This window comes from Gobius niger (genome assembly GCF_951799975.1).
Source record: "Gobius niger genome assembly, chromosome: 8".
Taxonomy (NCBI): Eukaryota; Metazoa; Chordata; class Actinopteri; order Gobiiformes; family Gobiidae; genus Gobius; species Gobius niger.
In genome coordinates, this window is record NC_136859.1 from 12,761,739 (window position 1) to 12,783,067 (window position 21,329).

At 40.6% G+C, this 21,329-nt stretch overlaps 1 protein-coding gene across 1 annotated transcript in view; it reads left to right on the plus strand.

Moving 5' to 3' along the window:
- Window positions 1-1,114: 1,114 nt before the first annotated feature.
- Window positions 1,115-21,329, plus strand: part of itga10 (integrin, alpha 10) — a 41,098-nt gene continuing 20,883 nt past the window's right edge. The window contains exons 1-7 of the mRNA XM_079562289.1: window positions 1,115-1,213; window positions 10,936-11,047; window positions 11,155-11,264; window positions 11,614-11,702; window positions 16,459-16,573; window positions 16,655-16,782; window positions 18,894-19,042. Of these exons, the coding sequence (XP_079418415.1) occupies window positions 1,162-1,213; window positions 10,936-11,047; window positions 11,155-11,264; window positions 11,614-11,702; window positions 16,459-16,573; window positions 16,655-16,782; window positions 18,894-19,042 (755 nt within the window). The 5' untranslated portion in view covers window positions 1,115-1,161. The remainder of the gene's footprint in view (window positions 1,214-10,935; window positions 11,048-11,154; window positions 11,265-11,613; window positions 11,703-16,458; window positions 16,574-16,654; window positions 16,783-18,893; window positions 19,043-21,329) is intronic.

Below are 21,329 nucleotides of genomic sequence, written 5' to 3' on the forward strand. Positions count from 1 at the left end.
CCTCAATCTCGTGGACCAAAATTCGAGAAAACAGACTTGGATGGAGCGAATTAAATTAACCACGTGACGTTCTTGCAGTTGATGTATATGTTTTTGCGCCTGCAAGGAGCAATCAGAAGGGGGCGCCCTCCAGCTGTAGCTTATTTACAGAGATGTCTAAAAGTTCCCTCTGCAGTGGGGTTGTCAACAAAAATCGATTAGACTTTCGGACATTTTAAAAATGTGTTGCCTTTCGAAGCCAATCTGACTAAATAACTAATGTGATAATCTGGCCATCTGCAAAAGAAAAAAGAAAAAGAAAAAAAAAGGTCAACAATCACACATAGGCTTTTACAGTCATAGTCAGAAATGCTTTGAGTACATTTAAGAAAACAAATGAATTGTGTCTGTGGGTGAGGCGGAGCGGAGAGAGAGAGAGGAGAGATGTTGGTTTGAGGTTTGTGAATGTGAACCAGGCGCCCAGAGAGGTCTCAGGGATGTAGCAGGACGCAGGGAGGGGGAGTCTGAGGATAAATGCGCTCTTTCATGTAACTCCTTTAGAAAGTTGGCGAGACGTGGGGCATTTACGCGCACTTTTACTATCCAGAAAAGCTTTTGTTTTTTCAACTTTACATTTCCTTAAAACCAGGATCACTGACGACGAGGCTTCAGAAAAAAACTCCTTGACTAAAACCTTTGGCTTGTTATTCAAAGAGGCGCTCCAGAGGCTCAGAGGAAAACGCGCGGAAGAATCGGTCTGTTTGGGAAGGTGTTGCGCATTAGTGATGGACTAATCACTGCAGCCTCTGGTTGGATGGGACAGGTGCTAAAATTTCATGGCCAATAAATGGGTCATTAAGACGTGTTTTTTATTCCTGAGCGTCTTTGTTTGTTGTCAGTGAAGTTTGGAAGCCTCGTGACCTTACATGTCATTTATATTTATTTCTATGTTTTTTGATAGATTTCAATAGACGCTGAGCAGCAGATCTCTGGAGAGAGGCCCCGTTACGCACATAGGACATGCTACTGTCGCGCCTTTTGGACTGATTTTATGCATCTCCTGGGGAAGGGAAAAACTGAAGGAGCGTGTGTGAAGTGTGAGCTGCTTTCTTACCGGCTTAGCGGAGGTGTAAATGCACTAACTAACAAGGACCAAAAATAGCTTGTTTTTTTATTTTGTAAATGGAGCTACGCAAATACCTGTTGTGTCTGGAGTTTATCCTCTTCCTCAAAGGTAAGACAATTTATCTGAAGTGCGGCTTTTATTTGATTGATTACTGACCATTGCATGATACTCTACATGGCAGTGTTTCCCAACCAGGGGTACGTGGACCCCCAGGGGTACACAAGGACTTAGCAGGGGGTGCTTTGAATCATTTCCAATCGAAAAAGAATGTGAAATTTAATGTATTTCAATATTATTGTAAAAGAAAAGTTATTTTAAAAGATGTTTTGATGTAATAAAGTGTTTTCGCTTTATTATGAACACAGCAACTAAATGCCAATAAATCTGAGGTTAGTGGATCATTTTCCAAATATTTGGCTGCACCTTTGAGTTAAGGGGTACTTTGAGTAGAAATGAAAGACTGGCAAGACCAAATAGGTTGGGAACCACTGCTCTATAGCAGGGGTAGGCAAGAGGGCTTATTTTCGTAATCGTCAAAACACTGGGGCCAAATCTCGAAAGTGTAGCCCAAAGTGAAGCACCACTTTCACAAATGACAACAGGGTGCAGCCTATTGGCTGCTCTGCAAGGAAATGAATTGACTGTATTTTATGCATTTTTAAAGTTGAAAGTTAAAATTGTATTTGATCTTTGATTTATGTAGTAACATTTCGTAAAATTGAGGGAGGTTCAGTGCTGGAGGGCCAGATTCTATGTCAAATTGTTGTTTTCTCTATCATAGTTTAAATTGAATCTTCTTTCTCATGCCCTTATAGTTTTATAGTCTTATAGTTTAAAGTTTTATGTTATATGTTTCAACGGAAAAAAAAATCCTCATTGTGAACCAGTTCCTAACCATGGCAATAAAAATAATTCTGATTCTGATTTAGCCCCTGAGCCTGGCGTTGCCTTCCCCTGCTCTATAGTGTAAAATAAAGATATTTAGACTCTCACTGGCGACGTGTGCCATGGTGCCGCACGTGCCTCCTCAGCCATGGGCCGTTATGCTGTGTGACAGTAGCGACTGACCATGAAACATTCCTGACATGGCTGTGTGTGGAAGAGGAGAGGACGCATATTAAAACATAAGGGCTCTTTCCATATGCCAAAGCCTTAGGGAGTTGTTCTAAATAATAGTTTCGGGTTCAGGGCTGGTAAAGGCATCAGTGAAGATGGAATAGTTCATGCTTGTTGGGGGGCCTCCTGGTTGATGTTTGCTGCTCAAAGCTTTCGCATGTCTCCTGTGCCAAAGGTTACTAGTTCAGCTCCTCTTATAGCCGACACCTCTTGGCAGCCGTGCAACTTGACCTCCTTAGCCATATCAGCCTTTTCCATCTCTTGATGTCTAAGTTCCCCCTGCTCCTTTGAGCCGTGTGGGTTCCTCTGTGGAGCGTGAACTTCTACCCTCTGTTTCTCGTGTTCTCTTTGGTAGCACAACCTCAGACACCTCATTTAGAAGTCTGACCTCCCATTGGAATACTGAAGAAAAAGACCATTGTTGTCTACTATAGCTGTGGCCAACATATAGATAAGCATATTTGATAAGGTGTTATTTCAGCAGGGCATGTCACCTCACCGCACATTACGTTTTGATAATATCGTCTGATTTGTTTCATGTCATCTATGTCGGAGTTCCACATTTTGCCCGTTCGCACACACCACATAATTTACAGCCAAATTGCAGCAATCAAATGTTGCATGTAATTAGAGTTTAAACATGTCCGACTTCCTTGATTTAAAAGTGTAATATTTCTTGACTTCTTAATTCTTCTCAAGAGCTCAAAACGCTCTCAAGGATATGACTTTTTAGACATCTTCTCCCGGTTTGTTCTGCTCATATCAGTGGTCAAATTGCCTCCACTAGGGCCCGGCCAATAACTCTGGAACTGAAAGTGATAAAGAGTTCCCATGCACTGGAAAGAGCTCACTTAGAGCTTTGAGATCAGCCCTCCCACAACTTCCTATGACTCAGGGTAGCAGAGAAACATCGGTCAAACAAACGGTCACAAGTTTGTGCACCTTTTTATATGTTTCATGTTTCAGACCTTTGCGTATAATTTCCCTTTTTGTGTTGGATTCTTCTGATTTCAGTTTTTCAAAGAAGTAGCTACCACATATGAACGTCCTGAATAAATCAGCCCTATGCCCCTCATACAGAGCCTCCTGCCTGCCTGTCACAGTTCAACCCTGACACGTTTAGAAGCATCTTATGACGATACTGGCCTAAAATATCAGCGATGCACACACCAGCACCGGATCAAAATCCCCAATAATCGGCATCGGCCTTAGATAAACCCATACCAGTCGACCTCTATTAGATATATTTCTATGATTGAAACCTTTGCTATGATAATACATGTTTAACCATTTGCTATTTGAGAGATAAAACAACAATGACTTCAAATTAAATTGCTTATATCGGCTTATATCCCCTCCTGGAACTGCCGCCTTAACGTGGTGGAGGGGTTTGAGCGCCCGAATGATCCTGGGAGCTCTGTTGTCGGGGGCTTTGTGTCCCTGGTAGGGTCTCCCATGGCAGACAGGTCCTAGGTGATGGGTCAGACAAAGACCACCTGCAGGAGGAGCCATAAGGGGCAGGTGCAATCACGACCTGGCAATGGAAAAGTGGAAAAAAGTGGAAGAAAATGGATGGATGGATGGATGGATGGATGGATGGATGGATGGATGGATGGATGGATGGACGGCCTTTATATCAGCTATCATTCATGCCAACCCCCTTCATATCGCTATCGGACCCCAAAAATCCATATCGGTCTGGTGCTAATTCAAATCAAGTTCTTTTGTATCACCCAATAACACAACAGGAGTTGCCTCACAGTGCCGCACCACACTTTCAAACAGTGAAACAGAATAAAATGTAATGTCCAACAAATATAATGTCTAAAAAGGCAGTCAGCAGCAGATAGAGGTGTGCCCCGGGCTTCCCCATTTCCTTAGACTCTCCTACGCAACGGTGACTCAAATACCCAGTTGCTGGATGATTAGCTGATTGTATATTGATGCTGGAAATGGAGAACATGCAGACCCCTAATATAAAGGCCCCACATGGTCCAGGAATTGAACCAGGGAGCTTCTTGCTGTAGGTTGAGAGTGCTCGTGTTGCTGCCAATCCCAACATATATGTTTTGAGATGTAAAAATAAGTGCCAAGGCAACGGTCTTTAAAAAGCATGATAATAATATTGGACCTTTAAGTGAAGCCTATAGGAGTTTATGTTTTGAAGTGATGGATTGCGCCGCGCTGGAGCTGGATGTGTTTCTTGGATGCGTCAGTGGAGCGTGGAGGTTTGCCCAGTGCGGGGGTATGCGTGTAATGTTAATGCCTTAAACAGAAGCCTAATGCAGACAGCAGGCAATCCATGTCCATTACTCTGTTATGCTTTAACAAAATGTTCAACGCAGGTGTGTGTATCCCCTCTCATTCATAAATCCTTCCTATTATTTTCACAGCAAAGATTTTCTCCTCTTCTTCTCATCATTTGCTGACATAAGAGTTTCTGTGTTCGCCCCCGGTCCCCGCGAGAGGGTGACACATGTGAGAACACAACAGCATTGAGATAATGAAGACACAAGCTGTGTTTGGAGTGAGTGGAGGTCAAGCAGACGTGCAGGGGGTGGGTCAGTTATGACTTTTACATTAGTCACTAAGTATGTTTTCCAGTGAAAGATGACACAGATATGTAACCTAGTATATTGTTTCTCTTATTTAGAATGGAAAATAACAGAAAAGGCTAATGACAGACCACTTACCAGTGTCTAGTGAGTGGAGCTGGAGAGTTTGTTTAAAGATAGAGTTGAATTTAAAATCACTTATTGTACGTCCAAGCTCCTTTCCTTTCTCGGATAAACTGCAGTGTATGGACTTCTTAGCTTTACTTAGCTTCAAATCATTCAGCTATCTCATTAAAAAAGAGCCCTTTGACATGACATGAACCTAAGATCAGAAGTCATAATTGAAGAACCCGCTCTTGAATTGGTAGGTGATACAGAATAGTAAAAGTTATTATAATTTAAGCCTATTTCAGTGTTTAGAAAAGAGCTAAGGTTAAGTTACTTTATTTGTCATTATGCAACAAACTCTGTCCTTTGCAATTGACCCATCCTTCGATGCTGCTGGGGCGTAAGGAGCAGAGGTCAGCCATGTGGGCTGACCGGGGACCCATCTCCAGATGTCGAGCCAGGCTAATGGTCAGAATCACTTGGCTGGAGGATTGACCTGTTATAGCAATACAGATTGAATGTACTAGTATTTATTACTATAATTAAGTCAAATTTGTTCTCATCTGCATTTGACTCACTTTCGTTTCTTGAGCCAGGATCATGGTCAGGAGTATCCGTAGATATCAGGTGCAGGTGTAAGGATGAGTCTGCTGTATGTGTTAGGATGGGGAAACCCTAGTACAGGGGTTGGCAGGTTTGCTTCTTGGAGGGCCAATTTACTTTATCGTCAAAACACCAGGAGCCAAACCTCCCAATTGTTGCCAAAAATAAAGCACCCTTTTCAAAAAGTGCCATTTTTTTGCATCCTATATGACCCAATAGAATGCTTTGTCAGGAAATTTGATAGGAATTGGCAACATTTTCAACATTCTTTCTGATTTAAGGAGGGAATTGATCTTGGATTTTTGAATAATATTTCTGAAAATAATCTTGGGGCCAGAGGTTCTATGTATGTAGGGCCGTCATAATCATTTCTATATTGACTTATCGTTCAATAAATGACAGATAAATTATGAATTTTTTGACCCAATATGGTCTGTGCATTTCCCCCCTTTCTTCATCATCATTAATTTCTTTTTTTTTTTTTAGATATCATTAAGTACTTTTTGAACAAAGGTTTATTGTCATTTATGCTTTAGAGCAGTGGAACTGATAGAACTGGTAGGACCCTGCATCCGTCCATTAAAATGTTCATGATTTCAGATTCACAGGATAATTTCAAGCTTATTCAACATTAATTTGTAGGAAAATACAATATTTTAAATAAAATATAGCCAATGAAAAGGTTATTTTGGTCGCGGCTTGTCATACCAGACTAGGGTTTGTTTCTGTGGCAATAAAGTCTTCAATATTATCGTTTATCGCAATATTTTGCACCCTCAATATATCGTGACAGGCCGGTATGTTGGAGGTAGGAAGAGCTTTAGGAAGTTTACTTCTATCTAATCTATCATGTTGTTGTGAGGGATGAATTCTACTGACTTTGCCATTTTGTAAAAATGTAATGTACAGTAAATTGTGTTGAGTTGTGCTTACTCTTTCTCTTGTCTCTACTGCAGAGTTTCATGTTCGCTGGATTGTTGGCACACATGCACACACTATATGAAGTGGCCTACAGTATATTAAGGCACATAGAAACAATCAGTCTGAGCAGTAGTTGCGCCCGCAGCCGAACATGTGGTCGAGAGGATCTGGCCCCGCTTTGCCTTGATAAATGTTTACCGCCCGTTGTCATGGCGAGGCTGTGGTGCCGTGTCATATACGCGGAGCAAAAATGGATCCAGAGCAGGGAAATCGGGGAAATTGTACAGTTTGTTGCAGTCGAGCGGGGAGTGAATGGGAGTTTGGGGCCTTGTGGTAAAGTTACAGCGTGTCTAACTGTGTGTATATCAGGGTTTTGGGGGGGACGGGTTGGGGGGGCAGAAATAAGGGGCAATTTATGGTTCATGAGAGAATGAGTGAAACAGGAGGATGAAGGAGAAAATCAGCGGCAGAAGTGGTTATTGGAGCTCCGGTTTGTTGTGGAAAGAGGTTGGGACTTTGCAGAAGACGGGTAACATGCCACAAGAAGAGGTTCAAGCGTTTTACTGCACAGCGTCTGAAGGGGATAAAATGTTTCTCGGCTGTGTCTAGATTAATTCGAGCCATAAAAAGAACCGAATGAAGAGATTTGGGGCTTGTGCATAGCATAGTCCCGCTGGTGCTGGTTATGAACTGAGTGGAAGAGGAGAGCAGAAGTGAAGGAGAAACAGAGATGGATCTCGTTTCATTTCTCTGATTGGCCTGGTGTCTGTAGACCTCATTTTGCATTTGTGGAATAGTCTCACTGTACAAGTGCAAGAGCAGCTGCGAACAGTCAGAGCTCATGACATGCTTTGTCTTGACTTGTGTTCAAGCTTTCTGCATAGACAACCTGCAAAGACAATGTAGTGCATCTAACAGCTTTTAATGCTTTTGAAAATTATTTAGATGGATAACATCTGTTGTAAGTAATAATTATCCTTTTATTTCATTGAAGCAGCAATTTTAGTGAAGACATGTTGGGCAGAAAAGTAATTTTTGGTAACACTTTACATTACGGGCTGGTAAGTCCATGGTTCTTACAGTGGTAATTACTAGTAATGACAGTGGTTCTTATTGTGGCACTAAAAGTGGTAATTACTAGTAATTGGGGTTAGGGTTAAGGAGTCAGTATCTCTCATTACTAAGAGATACAGGGGTAACTCTTAGTAATGAAGGTTGTACTTCTATTTACTGTGGTACTTACCGGTAATTCAAGGATACTACAGCAGCAATTCATAAGTAGTAAATGAGGTACTTCTACAAACAGAATTAGGGAAAACAAGAAGTACAACCTTCATTACTAAGAGTTACAACGGTTTCTAGAAGTACATACCTTGTAATTCTCACTATAGTATCCTTTAGGTACCACAATAAGTACCTAGAAGTACCACTATTATTACTAGTATTTACCACTGCAAGTACCACCATAAGTACCTTGAATTTCCACTGTAAGTACCACCATTGGCACCACTGTAAGTACCACTGTAAGTACCACAATAAGTACAAATAAGTACCACTATTATTACTAGTATTTACCACCATAAGTACCAAGAATTTCCACCGTAAGTGCCACCATTAGCACCACTGTAAGTACCACAATACGTATCTAGAAGTACCACTATTATTACTAGTATTTACCACTGTAAGTGCCACCATAAGTATCTAGAATTACCACTGTAAGTACCGAGGACTTACCGGCCCGTAATGTAAAGTGTTACCTAATTTTTATTTTTAATCTGCTGACGGGAAGTGACAAAGATAGTGATAAAGTTCCAGAGCAGTTTGACTCATTTCACAGTGACGAAACATGGTCGGCACGGCAACAGTTTAAAATTGTTTGCCTCTATCTATGTCACTTCCTGTCGGTGTCCAATAAGGAAGTGAAACTATAAACATCTCAAAAATTTCCAAACTAAATAAAGCTGGGTCACTTTTTTAGCAAAATCTTAAATATATATATATTTTTAGCAAACATTGTGTGTAATGTGTCATGTGCACTTTAACTCCCCATAATCAATGATGGTATATGAATCTGTAGCTGCCCTGAGACTGACAGATGTATATGGTGCTGCCGATCTGTGCCAAGAGCCTGTTCATCCATCACCGATCACACACTCACGCAACAGTTTCACAACTGTCTTTCCCAAGGACACAGCACTTTGTAACGCTGGCAGGAGAGATTCATCCGCCAACATTTGGGGTAGCTAGGTTAAGTTATCTGAGCTACTGCGCCTTATTTCTTGCATTTGCTGTTATTGCAACTATTCTCAAACAAAGACCAGAACAAGACTTTTTGAAAAAAAAACTGAAAAAAAAAAAAAAAATTCAGTCCAGAAAAGGTTGGTATTTTCACCTGTAGCTGAAATGAAATCCAGTTCCTATAAGATAAGATAGAACATTATTGGTTGAACGGACAAATTTCGAGATCAATAGGTGCAAATAGTCAAGAAAATGTGCTTTCAAAGAAGAACAGGAAAATGTGCAAACACAACAACTTATGTACAATGAATAATAATAACTCAAAGAAAATAATAATATTAAAGGGGGGAGGGGGAGCAGAGAATATAAAGACTCAAAAATTAGAACAGAATATAAGATAAAGATGTGTAGTTCACTGCCTTGTCACAAACGATTGCTGTACAAAATTATGTATTTTAACCATTTCTAACAATAACACTATGATAACGTCAACAACAATATACATAAGCGTATTTTTGGTTTGGATATATCCCCGAAATCTGCTTAATTTATAGTAAGATACTCTTTTGATTTAACCCATGCCATTTTAGAAGGGAATTATCTGTAACTATAATGAACTCTATGTGAATAATTTGGACCCTTTTGGATAAAAAAGAGATAATGCTCCCAAAAATAGTTTGCAAAGTTTTTCTCTGTGTATTTAGTACTGTCCAACTGTAAATGTGTGATACAGTGTTTGATTCTCTGCCTGAACTCCAACTTTCCCACCTGTACAAATGGCCCACTGTGGCGTGTTTGTGCAATAACCATATAGTTTACAGTCACTTCCATCTCTGTGCTAACTGTCTGCTGAGCTGTCCGTGTGTCTGTATGAAGGCCAGTCTGTGTGTCATAACAGGGGTCTCACTATACTCCATAGTTTTTCTAACCCACACCCTTCCCGCTCCTCTCCTCTGCCCCCTCGCACTGAAATGCCTTTCCCGCGTCGGAAAAGTCTGTTTATAGTTTTTTTCTTTCACCAAACCACTTTTTCATCTCCCGAAGAGAAAATGATAATGTTGATGTTTTTCCTGCCTTGTGAATAGGTGGCCTTTCATGAACTGCTGTGACAACTAAACGGTCGTCTTGGTTTGGTTCAAATGGTTTTAACTTCGGACGGGGGGCATTTAGGAATCGGTTGAATTACATTTGAAGTGTTGAAATGTTTTGTTATAGTTTTAGTTACTCTTTCTGCTATGACTTGGCTTGTTCATGTGCAACGAAAGAAAGAAAAACATTTTCTCTGTCAACATAAATGCACCATGGAGAAGTTTTTCTACTTTAGCTTTGAAAAAAATCACAGATGTTACTGCGCTCAATTAACCTCTTAACCCCAACCTGAACTGAGCACATTGTCTCCAGTTTGGTGTTACCCAAATCTGAAAGGTTCTTGTAAAAAGCGTCAAAAATAGCAACGAAAATGAGAGGCAAACGAGGATGAAAACGCAACAAAAAAAGCATAAAAAAGGCCACAAAAGAGAAACAAAAAAGTGTCAAAAACTCAATTAAAAAAAGCAACAAGAATGTGACAATAAAAGCGATGAAGGTGCGACAAAAGGTGACAAAAAGGCAACAGAAAAACACAAAAAAAAACGCATAACAAAATAAGTAACAAGAGCAAGAAAAATGTGACCAACAAAGCGATGAAAGGGCAGCAAAAAAAAGACACAAAGACAACCAAATAGTGGCAAAGATGAAATGAGAAAGAAAGTGACAACAATGCAAGGAAAAAGATCCGTTTAGATCCGTTTTATAGGTTTTGCTTTCGAATTAAGTGTTACACTGGCCTACAGGCTGTAAGCTTTTAGATTTGGGTAAAGCTGAACTAGAGAAAATGCACTTGGTCGAAGGTGGGGACTACACGGAGTTTAAAAATGTTAAAGTTATGTATTATCCTCCCCCTACATGTTCCAGCCATGTCCTAAGGTGTAGACTGAGCCCAGACCTGTTCACCACAACTGTCTCTAAAATCCTGCACTGTCACTCAAAAAGGTGTTACTTCGGTTCTGAACTGCCGCCATGCACGAGCTTAAAGCGACTGCAGTTACACATATGACCTGAGGTGGCAGTAGTGAGTATAAAATGGCCAACTTGCATCAAGCCCCTTTAAATCCAGAGGAGACTCATCCTTTCATGATGTTGCTCCTAAATTGTCTATGGAGAGGAGAAAATGACTAAAGTCCATAGTTAAATAATGCTGAATCGTATCTGTCTACACTGTATGTTTATGTTTTGGTTGTTTTTTTCCAGAGTTGTGCCACTGTTTCAACATTGACGTAAAGAATGCGCGCATCTTCACGGGCCCCGAAGACGCTCTGTTTGGCTTCTCCGTGTTACAGCACGAAGCCGACGGCGAGAAATCGTGAGTCTGGGGGGGAACTGAAATTGAAGCCATCAGTTTTTTAGCCGCAAATATAAAAAAAAAAGCTGGCATTTTACGCTGAATGAATCATTGTTATTTTGCTGTAGGATGCTTGTCGGAGCGCCCTGGGACGGACCACCCAACAACAGGAAAGGAGATGTGTACAAATGCATTGTGGGAGAAGAGAGGAACTCAAAGTGCGACAAAGTTAATATGGGTAAGAAACAGGAGAAATGTACAGCACTATGGGGACTTATTTTGTAAACATGCATTCACATCTTTGATTTAAGTTCACCCTAATCAAATAATAAAAATTGGACACAGAACAGCACATTTCTATCACTGTATCCCACTGTAAATAGTTTAAACCAAAAAGTAAGTAAAGACGTTGTTTTTCTTCCTGCTGTTTTTCTGAGTTATTCATTAGCCAAACAAGCAAACGATCAAACCACAGCAGGCAACATGATAGGCCTAGCATTACTGGCTTAGGTAGTAACATAGACTGCTTACATTTTGCGGCGGACCTTGTGTTGACAGAGTGTTTATAATATTGCCACTGGTTGCAGGTGAAACTGCTCTCCAAAACGTTTCCAAAAACCTGAGGAATTCTCACTTGGGAATGACCCTGACCCCGGACTCGCCCGATGGCTTCCTGGTAAGACTGCAGTACTTTTAATGGCGCGCTTTAATCTCGACCACAAACTAAAGATGACTTTAGCTCTAGATCAAGATAACTGTTTGTGCGTTCGCTCATTTGCTTTTCAGGGGTGAGGAAGAGGAAACTTAGTCATGCTTCCTGAAAACATTGCAGGTTTCATTCAGATTTTGTTGTGAGATAAAACATCACATTCTGCTGAACTAACCTTTTCCATCTTTTAACCATGTGATAATGTTATTTCCTCATAGAACATACCTTTGTGTCTTATTTCAGTCGTGCATGTTTGAGGAGTTCCTTCCTTCTTCTACCTCTCGCCTGCTGTATTCACGAGGTGGTGATTTTCTTTGCTTTTAAAGACTAGACACAGCTTTCAATTTGCCCCCTCTGTCTTGCTTATAGCTTCTTTCTTTCGTGCAAGCAGCAGAGAGTCCAAGTTTTTGAAATTCAGATTGTCATGATCTGTTTTCCGCTCCCCTGTTTCGATTTGTTTCCTGTCTCTGGTTAAGTCCTGTGTTTTATTTTGACGTGTTTTCTGTCCTTGAGATTTTGCTTTACTTCCCCTGGGTTCGTTGCCTGCCCCGCCCTGATATGTCACACCTGTGCCTTGTTCCTCCGTGTTTCCAGGGTCTTTTTACCTTCCAACCCATGATCCCGCCCCCTACATTGTTCTAACCCGAAGCAGCCCTTTTCCTAACCATAAACCATAAGGCAAGGCAAGTTTATTTGTAGAGCACAATTCATACACAAGGTAATACAAAGTGCGGGGGTGTGGCTAATGGCTTAATTTAGTCGTAAAAATTGAAATGAGGCATATTTCCCATGTCCTCTGTCGCTACATCGCCCTGGTTCCATTGAGTTTTTTGTTCCCCCAGTTCTTTGTGTCTTCTCTTTTTTGTTGTGATTTTGGACACACAAACCATGACAATATAGATCAATTTGCAAAACTTAAAAGGCAAAGCTGTCCAACCCTATTACAAAAAACCTGAATAATGTAAAGTAAACTTTAACTATATGCACAGAGCAGTGGTCTGGAGTTTGCATGTTCTCCCTGTGCTTTCGTAGATTCACTTACACAGGGTGCTCCAGTGTTCCCTTCCACTAAAAACAAGTTGTCCCATAGTGCTGCACAGTCACAGCTGCTCACGAGTCACACTCCATCTGATCTTAGCAATTTTGTTGTTAACTGAACAGTAATTGGACTGCCCTCTGAATTGCTTATATTGGTAAGAATTTAACATGTGCCAGATCCTGCCGTGTTGGGCGTGGAGTTGGGGCACAGCTCATGAATGTCGCTGGTGTTTATCTTTATCCCAGTGGTCTCGTCTATAAGCGGACTGGAATGCGTCTCTGGCCCTTTGTTAATGACAGACCTACCAAAAGCCATAGCACCTCAGTCACATTTCTCCATCTCCTCCTCCCTCCTTCCTTTCTCTCATCCTTTTCCTCTCTGGCCTGTTTGTCTGTGTGAGCCTCGGTGGACTTGCCCATCCATAATGACAGGACAAGAAAAACCAAGATGTTTCTCTTTCGCTGTCCACCAAATTTTCACCCCCCATTGTGTCTGTGCACAGTGGGTTCTGAAAGTTTTCAGACTTCTTTCTTTTCATTGTCATGCATTGAATACATCAAAATAGCCAAAAGAGAGAGTGCCCATTCTGTTCTCAATTATGGTAGGGCTGTTTTGGAACATTTATAAAAGTTAAGGTCTTTGGTCTTTAGGCTGACAAAGCCACTGGACCTTATACCAGACGGCTGTACACAAGCTCACCGACTTGGTTATTAGTGATGTTGAACAGTCTGTCTTTGAAGAGTTTAGGCTGATGCCCTCTGTCTTTAGCAATTGTCAAGTTTATCCTGCTGAGGAGAACTCCCTCAGACAGGTGCCATGATGTTACTGTTGTGCAGGCCCAACTTGAAGGGGGCAAACTCTCCTCCCGAAGTATGAATAGGACTTCACTCCAATGACAAGTCTTTGCATACTCCATCCATCCACTTTATCCGGGGCCGGGTCACGGAGGCAGCAGTCTCAGCAGAGATGCCCAGACTTCCCGATCCATGCACACCTCCTCAAGCTGTTCTGGGGGACGCCGAGGTGACACCAGGCCAGCTCCACACCTGGAGCACCTCCCGTGGGAGTTGACCAGGAGGCATTCGAAACAGATGCCCGAGCCACCTCAGCTGGCTCCTTTCGACGTGAAGGAGCTCCTCCCGGGTAACTGAGCTCCTCACCCGATCTCGAAGGGTGCGCCCAGCCACCGGGCGAAGGAAGCTCATTTCGGCCACTTGTATTCGCGATCTTGTTTAAGTGCCGCTAGCCCGCAGTTAGCTTTGCCCGTTAGCCTGTTAGCTTCTTCTTCATGATTCCATTGATGTGTATTGGTGACTCCGACCCGGAGGCAGCGATGTTGCAATTGTGGTTTTCTGGTCAGAGACACCAAGGGGAGATGAAACCCCCCTACCATCTTATTAACACTTGTACACTTAGGGACTATGAAAAGGATGTATTAAGGTAAACAAGTTACTTAGTACTGCTTTAAGTCTTGACTCACTTTTATACACCACATGAGCTGTCTCATAAAGAGAGCCACTCTTTATGTTTATTTTTTTAGCCTATTGCTTGTTATGATAGGTCTTCTATTTAGTTTTACCCATTTTCATTGTTTTTAGGATGACTTAAGCACTTAATATTATTCTTGTTGTATACATTAGAGTCTTTGTTTGTGCAGCACTTTAAGAACGGCATGGGTTGTTGAAATCGGATCTCACTAAGGACAAAAATTAGAATATTCAATCCAAATGAATTGTGGTAGTGGACTATGAACTTAAAGTGTAAATTTTGAAGAAGAAAAAGAAACAAAGAACCTTTTATGGTATCAGATTTCAACATAATCACATAGGATTAAGGAAGGGGCCGTGAATACTTCCTAAAACCACCGTATGTGCCACTTTTAACATACACAAGGCAGCCCCCCCCCCCCCCCCCCCCCTTCCCTCCGACCTTATTTCTGTGCCAAAAGAAATGCTTTGAAGACCGAAATATTTTTTATGTGAAGACCCTCCTCCCCCCCTTCTTCACCCTGCTCCGTCTTTAGCACAATCAGATTTAAATGGCTTTGCTGGTCTGGCGTCCCAGCTCTGCTAAACCACTCATGACAACAGTTTCTGCCAGCATGTCAACAATGGCCTCGCTCTCTCGCTGCTTCTCCCTCATTTCTCTGTCCCGCACAGACCGCACAATTGTAGATTTTCCATGACTTATTCCGTCTCCCTACTTGTTTGCCCTTTGTTTCCAGTCTGCAATTTTTATGTGTTTATACTGGGGTTAGCGGCCGCACTTGTCTACGTGTTTTGGCCTTTGATAACAACCAACCACCTACTGCTTCTGTACGACGTGCAAATAGACAAAAGTGACGAGAGCTTTAAAAGGGGTTGTTATGCGGTGTTCTATTATATTTTGGCATTTTAAACCAATCTTTGTCACCAGAACAGAACTGCATAGTAAGGGAATAGACCGTTTTTGCATACTGAGATATGTTCTTACCTTAGCTTCCACGAGTTGATGCGTCAGGTCTTTGAGTGTGCGCTCAGTCACTCAAAAAGACCAAAGATGTTGTTAGCCTTTAGCCTCTCCTCTTCTCCTCTATGGGGCCAAACGGGAGTGAAGTTAGAAGCGACCGAGCTCTTCCACGTTTTCCCTATTTAAATACAGTTACATAAGTAGTTACACGATCCAAGTATAGTTACACAAATGTCGATTTTCTAAGCGGATTAAAAGGGGAACTATATTTTAAGGCGCAATAACACCATAGGAGCACTTCTTCGTACGCACAGTAATATCTTCACTTTAATTTGCAGACGTTTAAGTGCTCCTAAGGTGTTTTTACTTGTTAAGCTACTACGACCTGCAAAACTTGCCACGTTTTAATCACATTTTTGAAGCGTTATTGTCGTGTTTTTCGTCTCTTTTATATCTCTGTTTTTTGTTGTGTATTCATAGTGTTCTTCTTGTGTTTTTGTTGCCTTTTAATCGCTGTTTTTTGACACTTTTTTGTCTTGTTTTTGTCAGTTTTTCACCTGTGGCTTTTTTGTTTTTGTCACTTTTTAGAACTTTTTTGTGGCTTATTTGTTGCGTTTTTGTCATGTTTATGTCACTGTTTTGTCACGTTTTTTGTCGCTCTTTTGTGGCTTTTATGTTGCTTTTCCATCACTCTCCAGACATGTTTTTGCCGCACTTTTGTCGCAATTTTGACACTTTTTCTTAAAACTTTTAGATCTGGTTAAAGCCAAACTAGAGAAAATGTGCTCTGTTCAGTTGGGGGTTGAGAGGTTAAAGGAGCAGGCCACCATTATTACATGCTGAGATATGTTCTTGCCTCAGCTTAGACGAGTTGATGCGTACCTGTCTGGTCTTTATGCGTGCCCTCAGTCACGCAAAAAGACCAAAGATCTTTGCATCTTAGCATTTGGCCTCTCCCAATGTATTCCTATAGCTCCAAACGGGGGGGAAGTTGGGAGCTGCCACGCTCTTCTATGGGCACGCACAAAGACAAGTCTCTCCCTGGCCTTGTGCATGAACTGTCTCGGGCTCTAAGAACAGGGAGGGGGGCCCAAAGTCAGAACCAAACACAACTTGGCTGTGTTTCAAGTTTTATGCAGCTAAAATGTGGAACAGACTTCCTGAAGATGTGAGACAGGCCTCAACTCTGACAATGCCCCAAAAACAGGCTGAAAACTGAGTGTTCCTCCCTTGCAGGCGTGTGCCCCGCTGTGGTCCCAGGAGTGTGGCACCTCTATGTTCAGCACTGGCATCTGCGCCTCTGTGAGTGATGACTTCCATCCAAGAGAAGCCATCGCCCCAACAGCACAAAGTAACTAAAGTGAAGAACTTCTCACTTTAACACATGCTACTTTCTAATGACATAATATTCGTAACTCTTCCCGTGCGACAGGGTGCTCCACGTACATGGACATAGTGATTGTTCTGGATGGGTCCAACAGTATCTATCCCTGGTATGAAGTACAGAACTTCCTCAGCAACATCCTCAGCAAGTTCCACATCAGCCCCGACCAGATGCAGGTAAGACATGATTCACCAAAAGGATGTGAACTAACATTACAGCTGAAGTTAGGAAAATTGATAATTTCCCTAATTGATAATTCATTTACAATTAGAATTTGATAAACAAAATTGAAATCTAACTAATTAAACTAACTTCCATTATACTTATTATGAATGTGCACATTTTACAGTACTTGACAGTATCTGCAAGTGGAAATTAAAGGCCCTATACATTGCAAACAATGAAAATTGCAACAATGAAAGAGAAAGCCACTAAATTACCTGAGTTGTGTCCAAACTCATTCCTATCTTTCCTAACATATTTGTAGCATCCAAATTCTTCATTGGCACAAATTTATTGGCACATTTCACAATTTGTAGGGTCACTTTTCAAGGTCACGTTCACAAAAATGTGAAAAATAAACTGAAAGTAAATGAAATTGATACAAATGTTTTAGAATTAAATGCACAGTGTTTTTTACACAAAAGTTTGAGTTTACAATATACTAAAGGAGGATCAAACTAATTTTACTTCATTTCTAGAAATGCATCTGTTCATACCCTGGCCAGTGAGGATTCTAAGGCTAACTGGTGTGCATTGAAACTATTTAACACACAGTTAGTCCGGCAACAGTTAAATTATGTTTTATACGTTTGTTAAGTGGTGACGTCACAGCTCTACTATGTGCGAGAAACTACAAAAAAAGTCCTTAATACCACATCAATATTTCGGAAACTCAACATAGAGTTTCTGAACATACTTATTTATCAGGCTCATTAGCCAAAAATGCTGAACCTACTGCTATGAAAGTAATATTTACCTGAATCGGTACATCCGGGAGAAAAATGCTAACGGCGCAGCAGCTACGCTAACCCTGGAAGTACCGACTTTAGTAAATATTACTTTTATAGCAGTAGGTGCGGCATTTTTGGCTAATGAGTCTGAGAAATAAGTAGGTTCAGGTAGCTGCTGGAACTAGCTTCAGATAAAACAACTTAAAATGTGAAATAACTCCTGTTCAGGACTTAAAAAAAACAAACAAACCGGCCCAAATGAACAGTTTCAGTTTGTGGGACCATGGTATAAGCGGATTAATCAATGAGGAGCCGTGCGTTATACAGTTTTAATGCACTTCGCAGAGTCCACATCGCGGATTTACCTGTATAATGCACGGCTCCTCATTGTTTAATCCATACTTATATGTCCAACAAAGTACTGACATCAAATAAAGAATAAATATAGCTTTTACTAATATGGTTTATGACCACAGATGAGATAAACATTTAAACACTTTACACACGCTTGAACACACAAAGATTTCCATTGTTGTCCTAATTCCAATCAATGAGCTGCAGACCTGTCAAAAAACAAGCCAAAAGTGGACAGTTTGATTAAAATGTGATTCATTCATTCACTGCTCAGTTTCGTTTTCCTTCAATAATTTCTTCCTTATTTTACACAACTGAAGTGTATTGATTCAGTGATCATGCCTAAAGTAGATTTAGTCTCACTGCCCAGTAAAATAAATCTGAGCGATTGCTAATAGAAAATAAAAGAAAAAAGCGCCGAGCATTGGTTTGGCGAGAGCAGGCTGAATAAAAACATGTAATGCGTAATGGCCAGGTTCAGTGGAAGAACTATGAAGCTTTCTGGGATTACACAACGCCAGCGAAAGGGGGACTGAGTGTGATGCAGAGGGGGTAACAGGCAACACGAGGTGAAGAGGAAATACTTTTGGTTTTTGAATGAATTCAAACATTCCCCGAGTGCTGTTTGCTTTGAGAACTAGAGCGGTACTTAAAGGGACAGGCCACCCTTAAAAACGAATCCTCATGTGCCTCCAGTGTACAGTAGCTTAGTGTTTTCTATTCATATAAGATACTTCAGTGGTTCACATACTAGACAAAATAATACTTGTTATTAGAGCTGCAAGATTTCTCCCAATAGAAGCATTGCTGCAGTTATTTAGGTACAGTTTTCAATCATTACCATATTTGGAAAAAAAAGATCAAATAAAGGCAGAAAATGATATGTTTTGGATACATTTAGTCAGTTCATCTGCAGTATAAGTGGAGTTGCTGTCTATAAACAGACTGTAATTATGGCATTGTTTTGTGTTTACTTTCAGGTGGGGATCCTGCAGTACGGTGAGGTGGCATTGCACGAGTGGTCACTTAAAGACTACCAGACGACACAAGAGGTGGTGGAGGCGGCCAAGAACATCAGTCGGCAGGAGGGACGAGAGACGCGCACCGCATATGCCATCCACATGGCCTGGTGAGCCGTCCATCACACTTACACCAATATTATTAGTTTCGTGACTGTCTGACCGCACAGTTCATTTACTCGACTTTGGACTTCATTGGAGCAACAGTAATATTTTACACACACATGTCCGTTTTGTCTGTAATTATATGCTGTAGTAAAAATCTCACTATTATCATTGGTAAGAATAGACCAGAATGAAAAGACCACAAGAGAAAACAAAGTGATCCTATGGTTTGCTTTGTTATTGCTCTTTAAATATCAGACAACTCAGCATTAGTATTTAATTTTTTGTTAAACTTAAAGCATAACTGTTGCCAGCAATGCAGAACATGTTCAAGATTAAAGACCAGCTAGACACAGAAAATGCTATTTTTTTCAGTGGGTGATCAAAGAATGAGGGCCTTACCTACAGTATTTAAATCTATATTTGGCTGCCTTTAGTCAACATCTCTATGGAGACGAGCTGGACACATCCTGCTCCCAGTAAAGTGTTTATTCTGTAATTTTTTAAGATAACATAGGATAAAACAATGTAGTTTCTCAGTGATCCAGGTAGTTAATTAGACTCAAAAAAGGATCCACCGCGTCTATATTTGGTGGGTGTGGTCACCACGGACAACAGCTCTGAGGAAGCTAAGGAAGAAATTAACTTATTACATCAGTTCTCAAGAAATACTTGAAGCGGGTTCAAAATAGACTAGTTGAAATAAACTCAACATTAGCAGAGCAGGTTTACAGTCATAGTGCAGGTGGTTGATTAAGTGACACTTATAAAGAGGTCATTGCACATGGGTTTGCATAGAGGTTATTACACATGAGTTACTTTACAGTAGTGTTTTACAGTCTGACAGCGGTGGGGATGAAGGACCGGTAGTCCTCCTTAGGGTTTCTCAGTTTGCCATTGTATTTTCCAACTATAAAATTATCTGTGATAAAACAAATTCTTCTATTTTAATCTATTTATTGGGTGAAATGCTGGTGTGGCTTTAAAATGATGTATGAACAGTATACGAACAAAGAGATAAGTTAGTTTGGACACACTTGATCCATCTATAAGGGCAGTTAAGCTGGCTGAATAAAGGTAAAAACAACTATTGCCAGATGCAGAAAACAGAAAACAGAAAACAATCAAACGCATTCTAGTGGAGGCGATTTCAGTGCCGAAATGCTCATTGTGAGTTCATTAAAGACTTCTGTCTGGAATTTAAAAACACAGAGGAGCACCACCTCATGACATCCGCACGTGGGGACTGACTATTTTGTTGAAATATGAAAGAACAGAACAGAACAACTACAGGTGTGTTTGTTTTTAGGAAGGAACTACATTAACATGATCAAACGTTTTAACAGTTGATTTAGCATAATATAGGCCTGATGTTTTTTGCAGGAACTCTGAGCTTTTACCAGTAAATGACGTCATGATGTGAATCTAATGTGGACGTTGTCTTAACGTATAACCCCCATAATATCCCTCTAAAATACAGGTCTTTATCATTACCCGCTTTTGTAGAATATCAGCCTAGGGTTGTTTGGCGGGTAATGTGAGTCTACACAAATGTCTTTAAAGAATTAACTTAAGCACTTTGCCTTATAGTATCCATTTCTTTTCAAAATAAAATTCCTGCTTTATTACTGTAGCCCACCCCTGCCCCGTGTGCGCTAGAGTTACACAGACTTCAGGTAATTGGATAGTTCCTGTTTTGTGGTGAATTTAAAGGCGTGGACAAGTGTAAAAAGGCCAGTTGAAAAGCACTGACTGGAAAAATCAGTAAAAGGTAATAGTAGCGTTAAAACGTTGTGACGGGAAATCTGGATTTTTGTCAGTGTTTCCCACAACAACAAATCTTTCCTTTAGGATTTTACCAACATCATCATCATCATCAAAAAAGTCTGTATTATTAATTTTGCATATTTAGTTTTATACACACTTTATACACGCATAAACGGTTAAACTGTAAACTGTACCAATGTTTAAACATGACTTTTGCACTGCTATAAGAGGGTTAGGGAAAATTATTAAGGAAATTATTAGAGAAAATATTGCTGTTATTTTGAAGACCATTTTGGTGCATGGTGGAAACGTAATTGTAAACAGCATGTTCAAACTAAACCTTTCATTTACTTTAATATTATGTATAAATTATGAGCTAAAAAATGAGCTAATCTAGCTGTTATATACTTAAATAATTGTCATTCTAACCAGAACTGTCTATGTTCTGGAGTGTCAAAGCAATTATTATAATTTTTTGAGCTTTGATTACAGCACACATTCACTATGGCATTGTTTAAGCTTCTA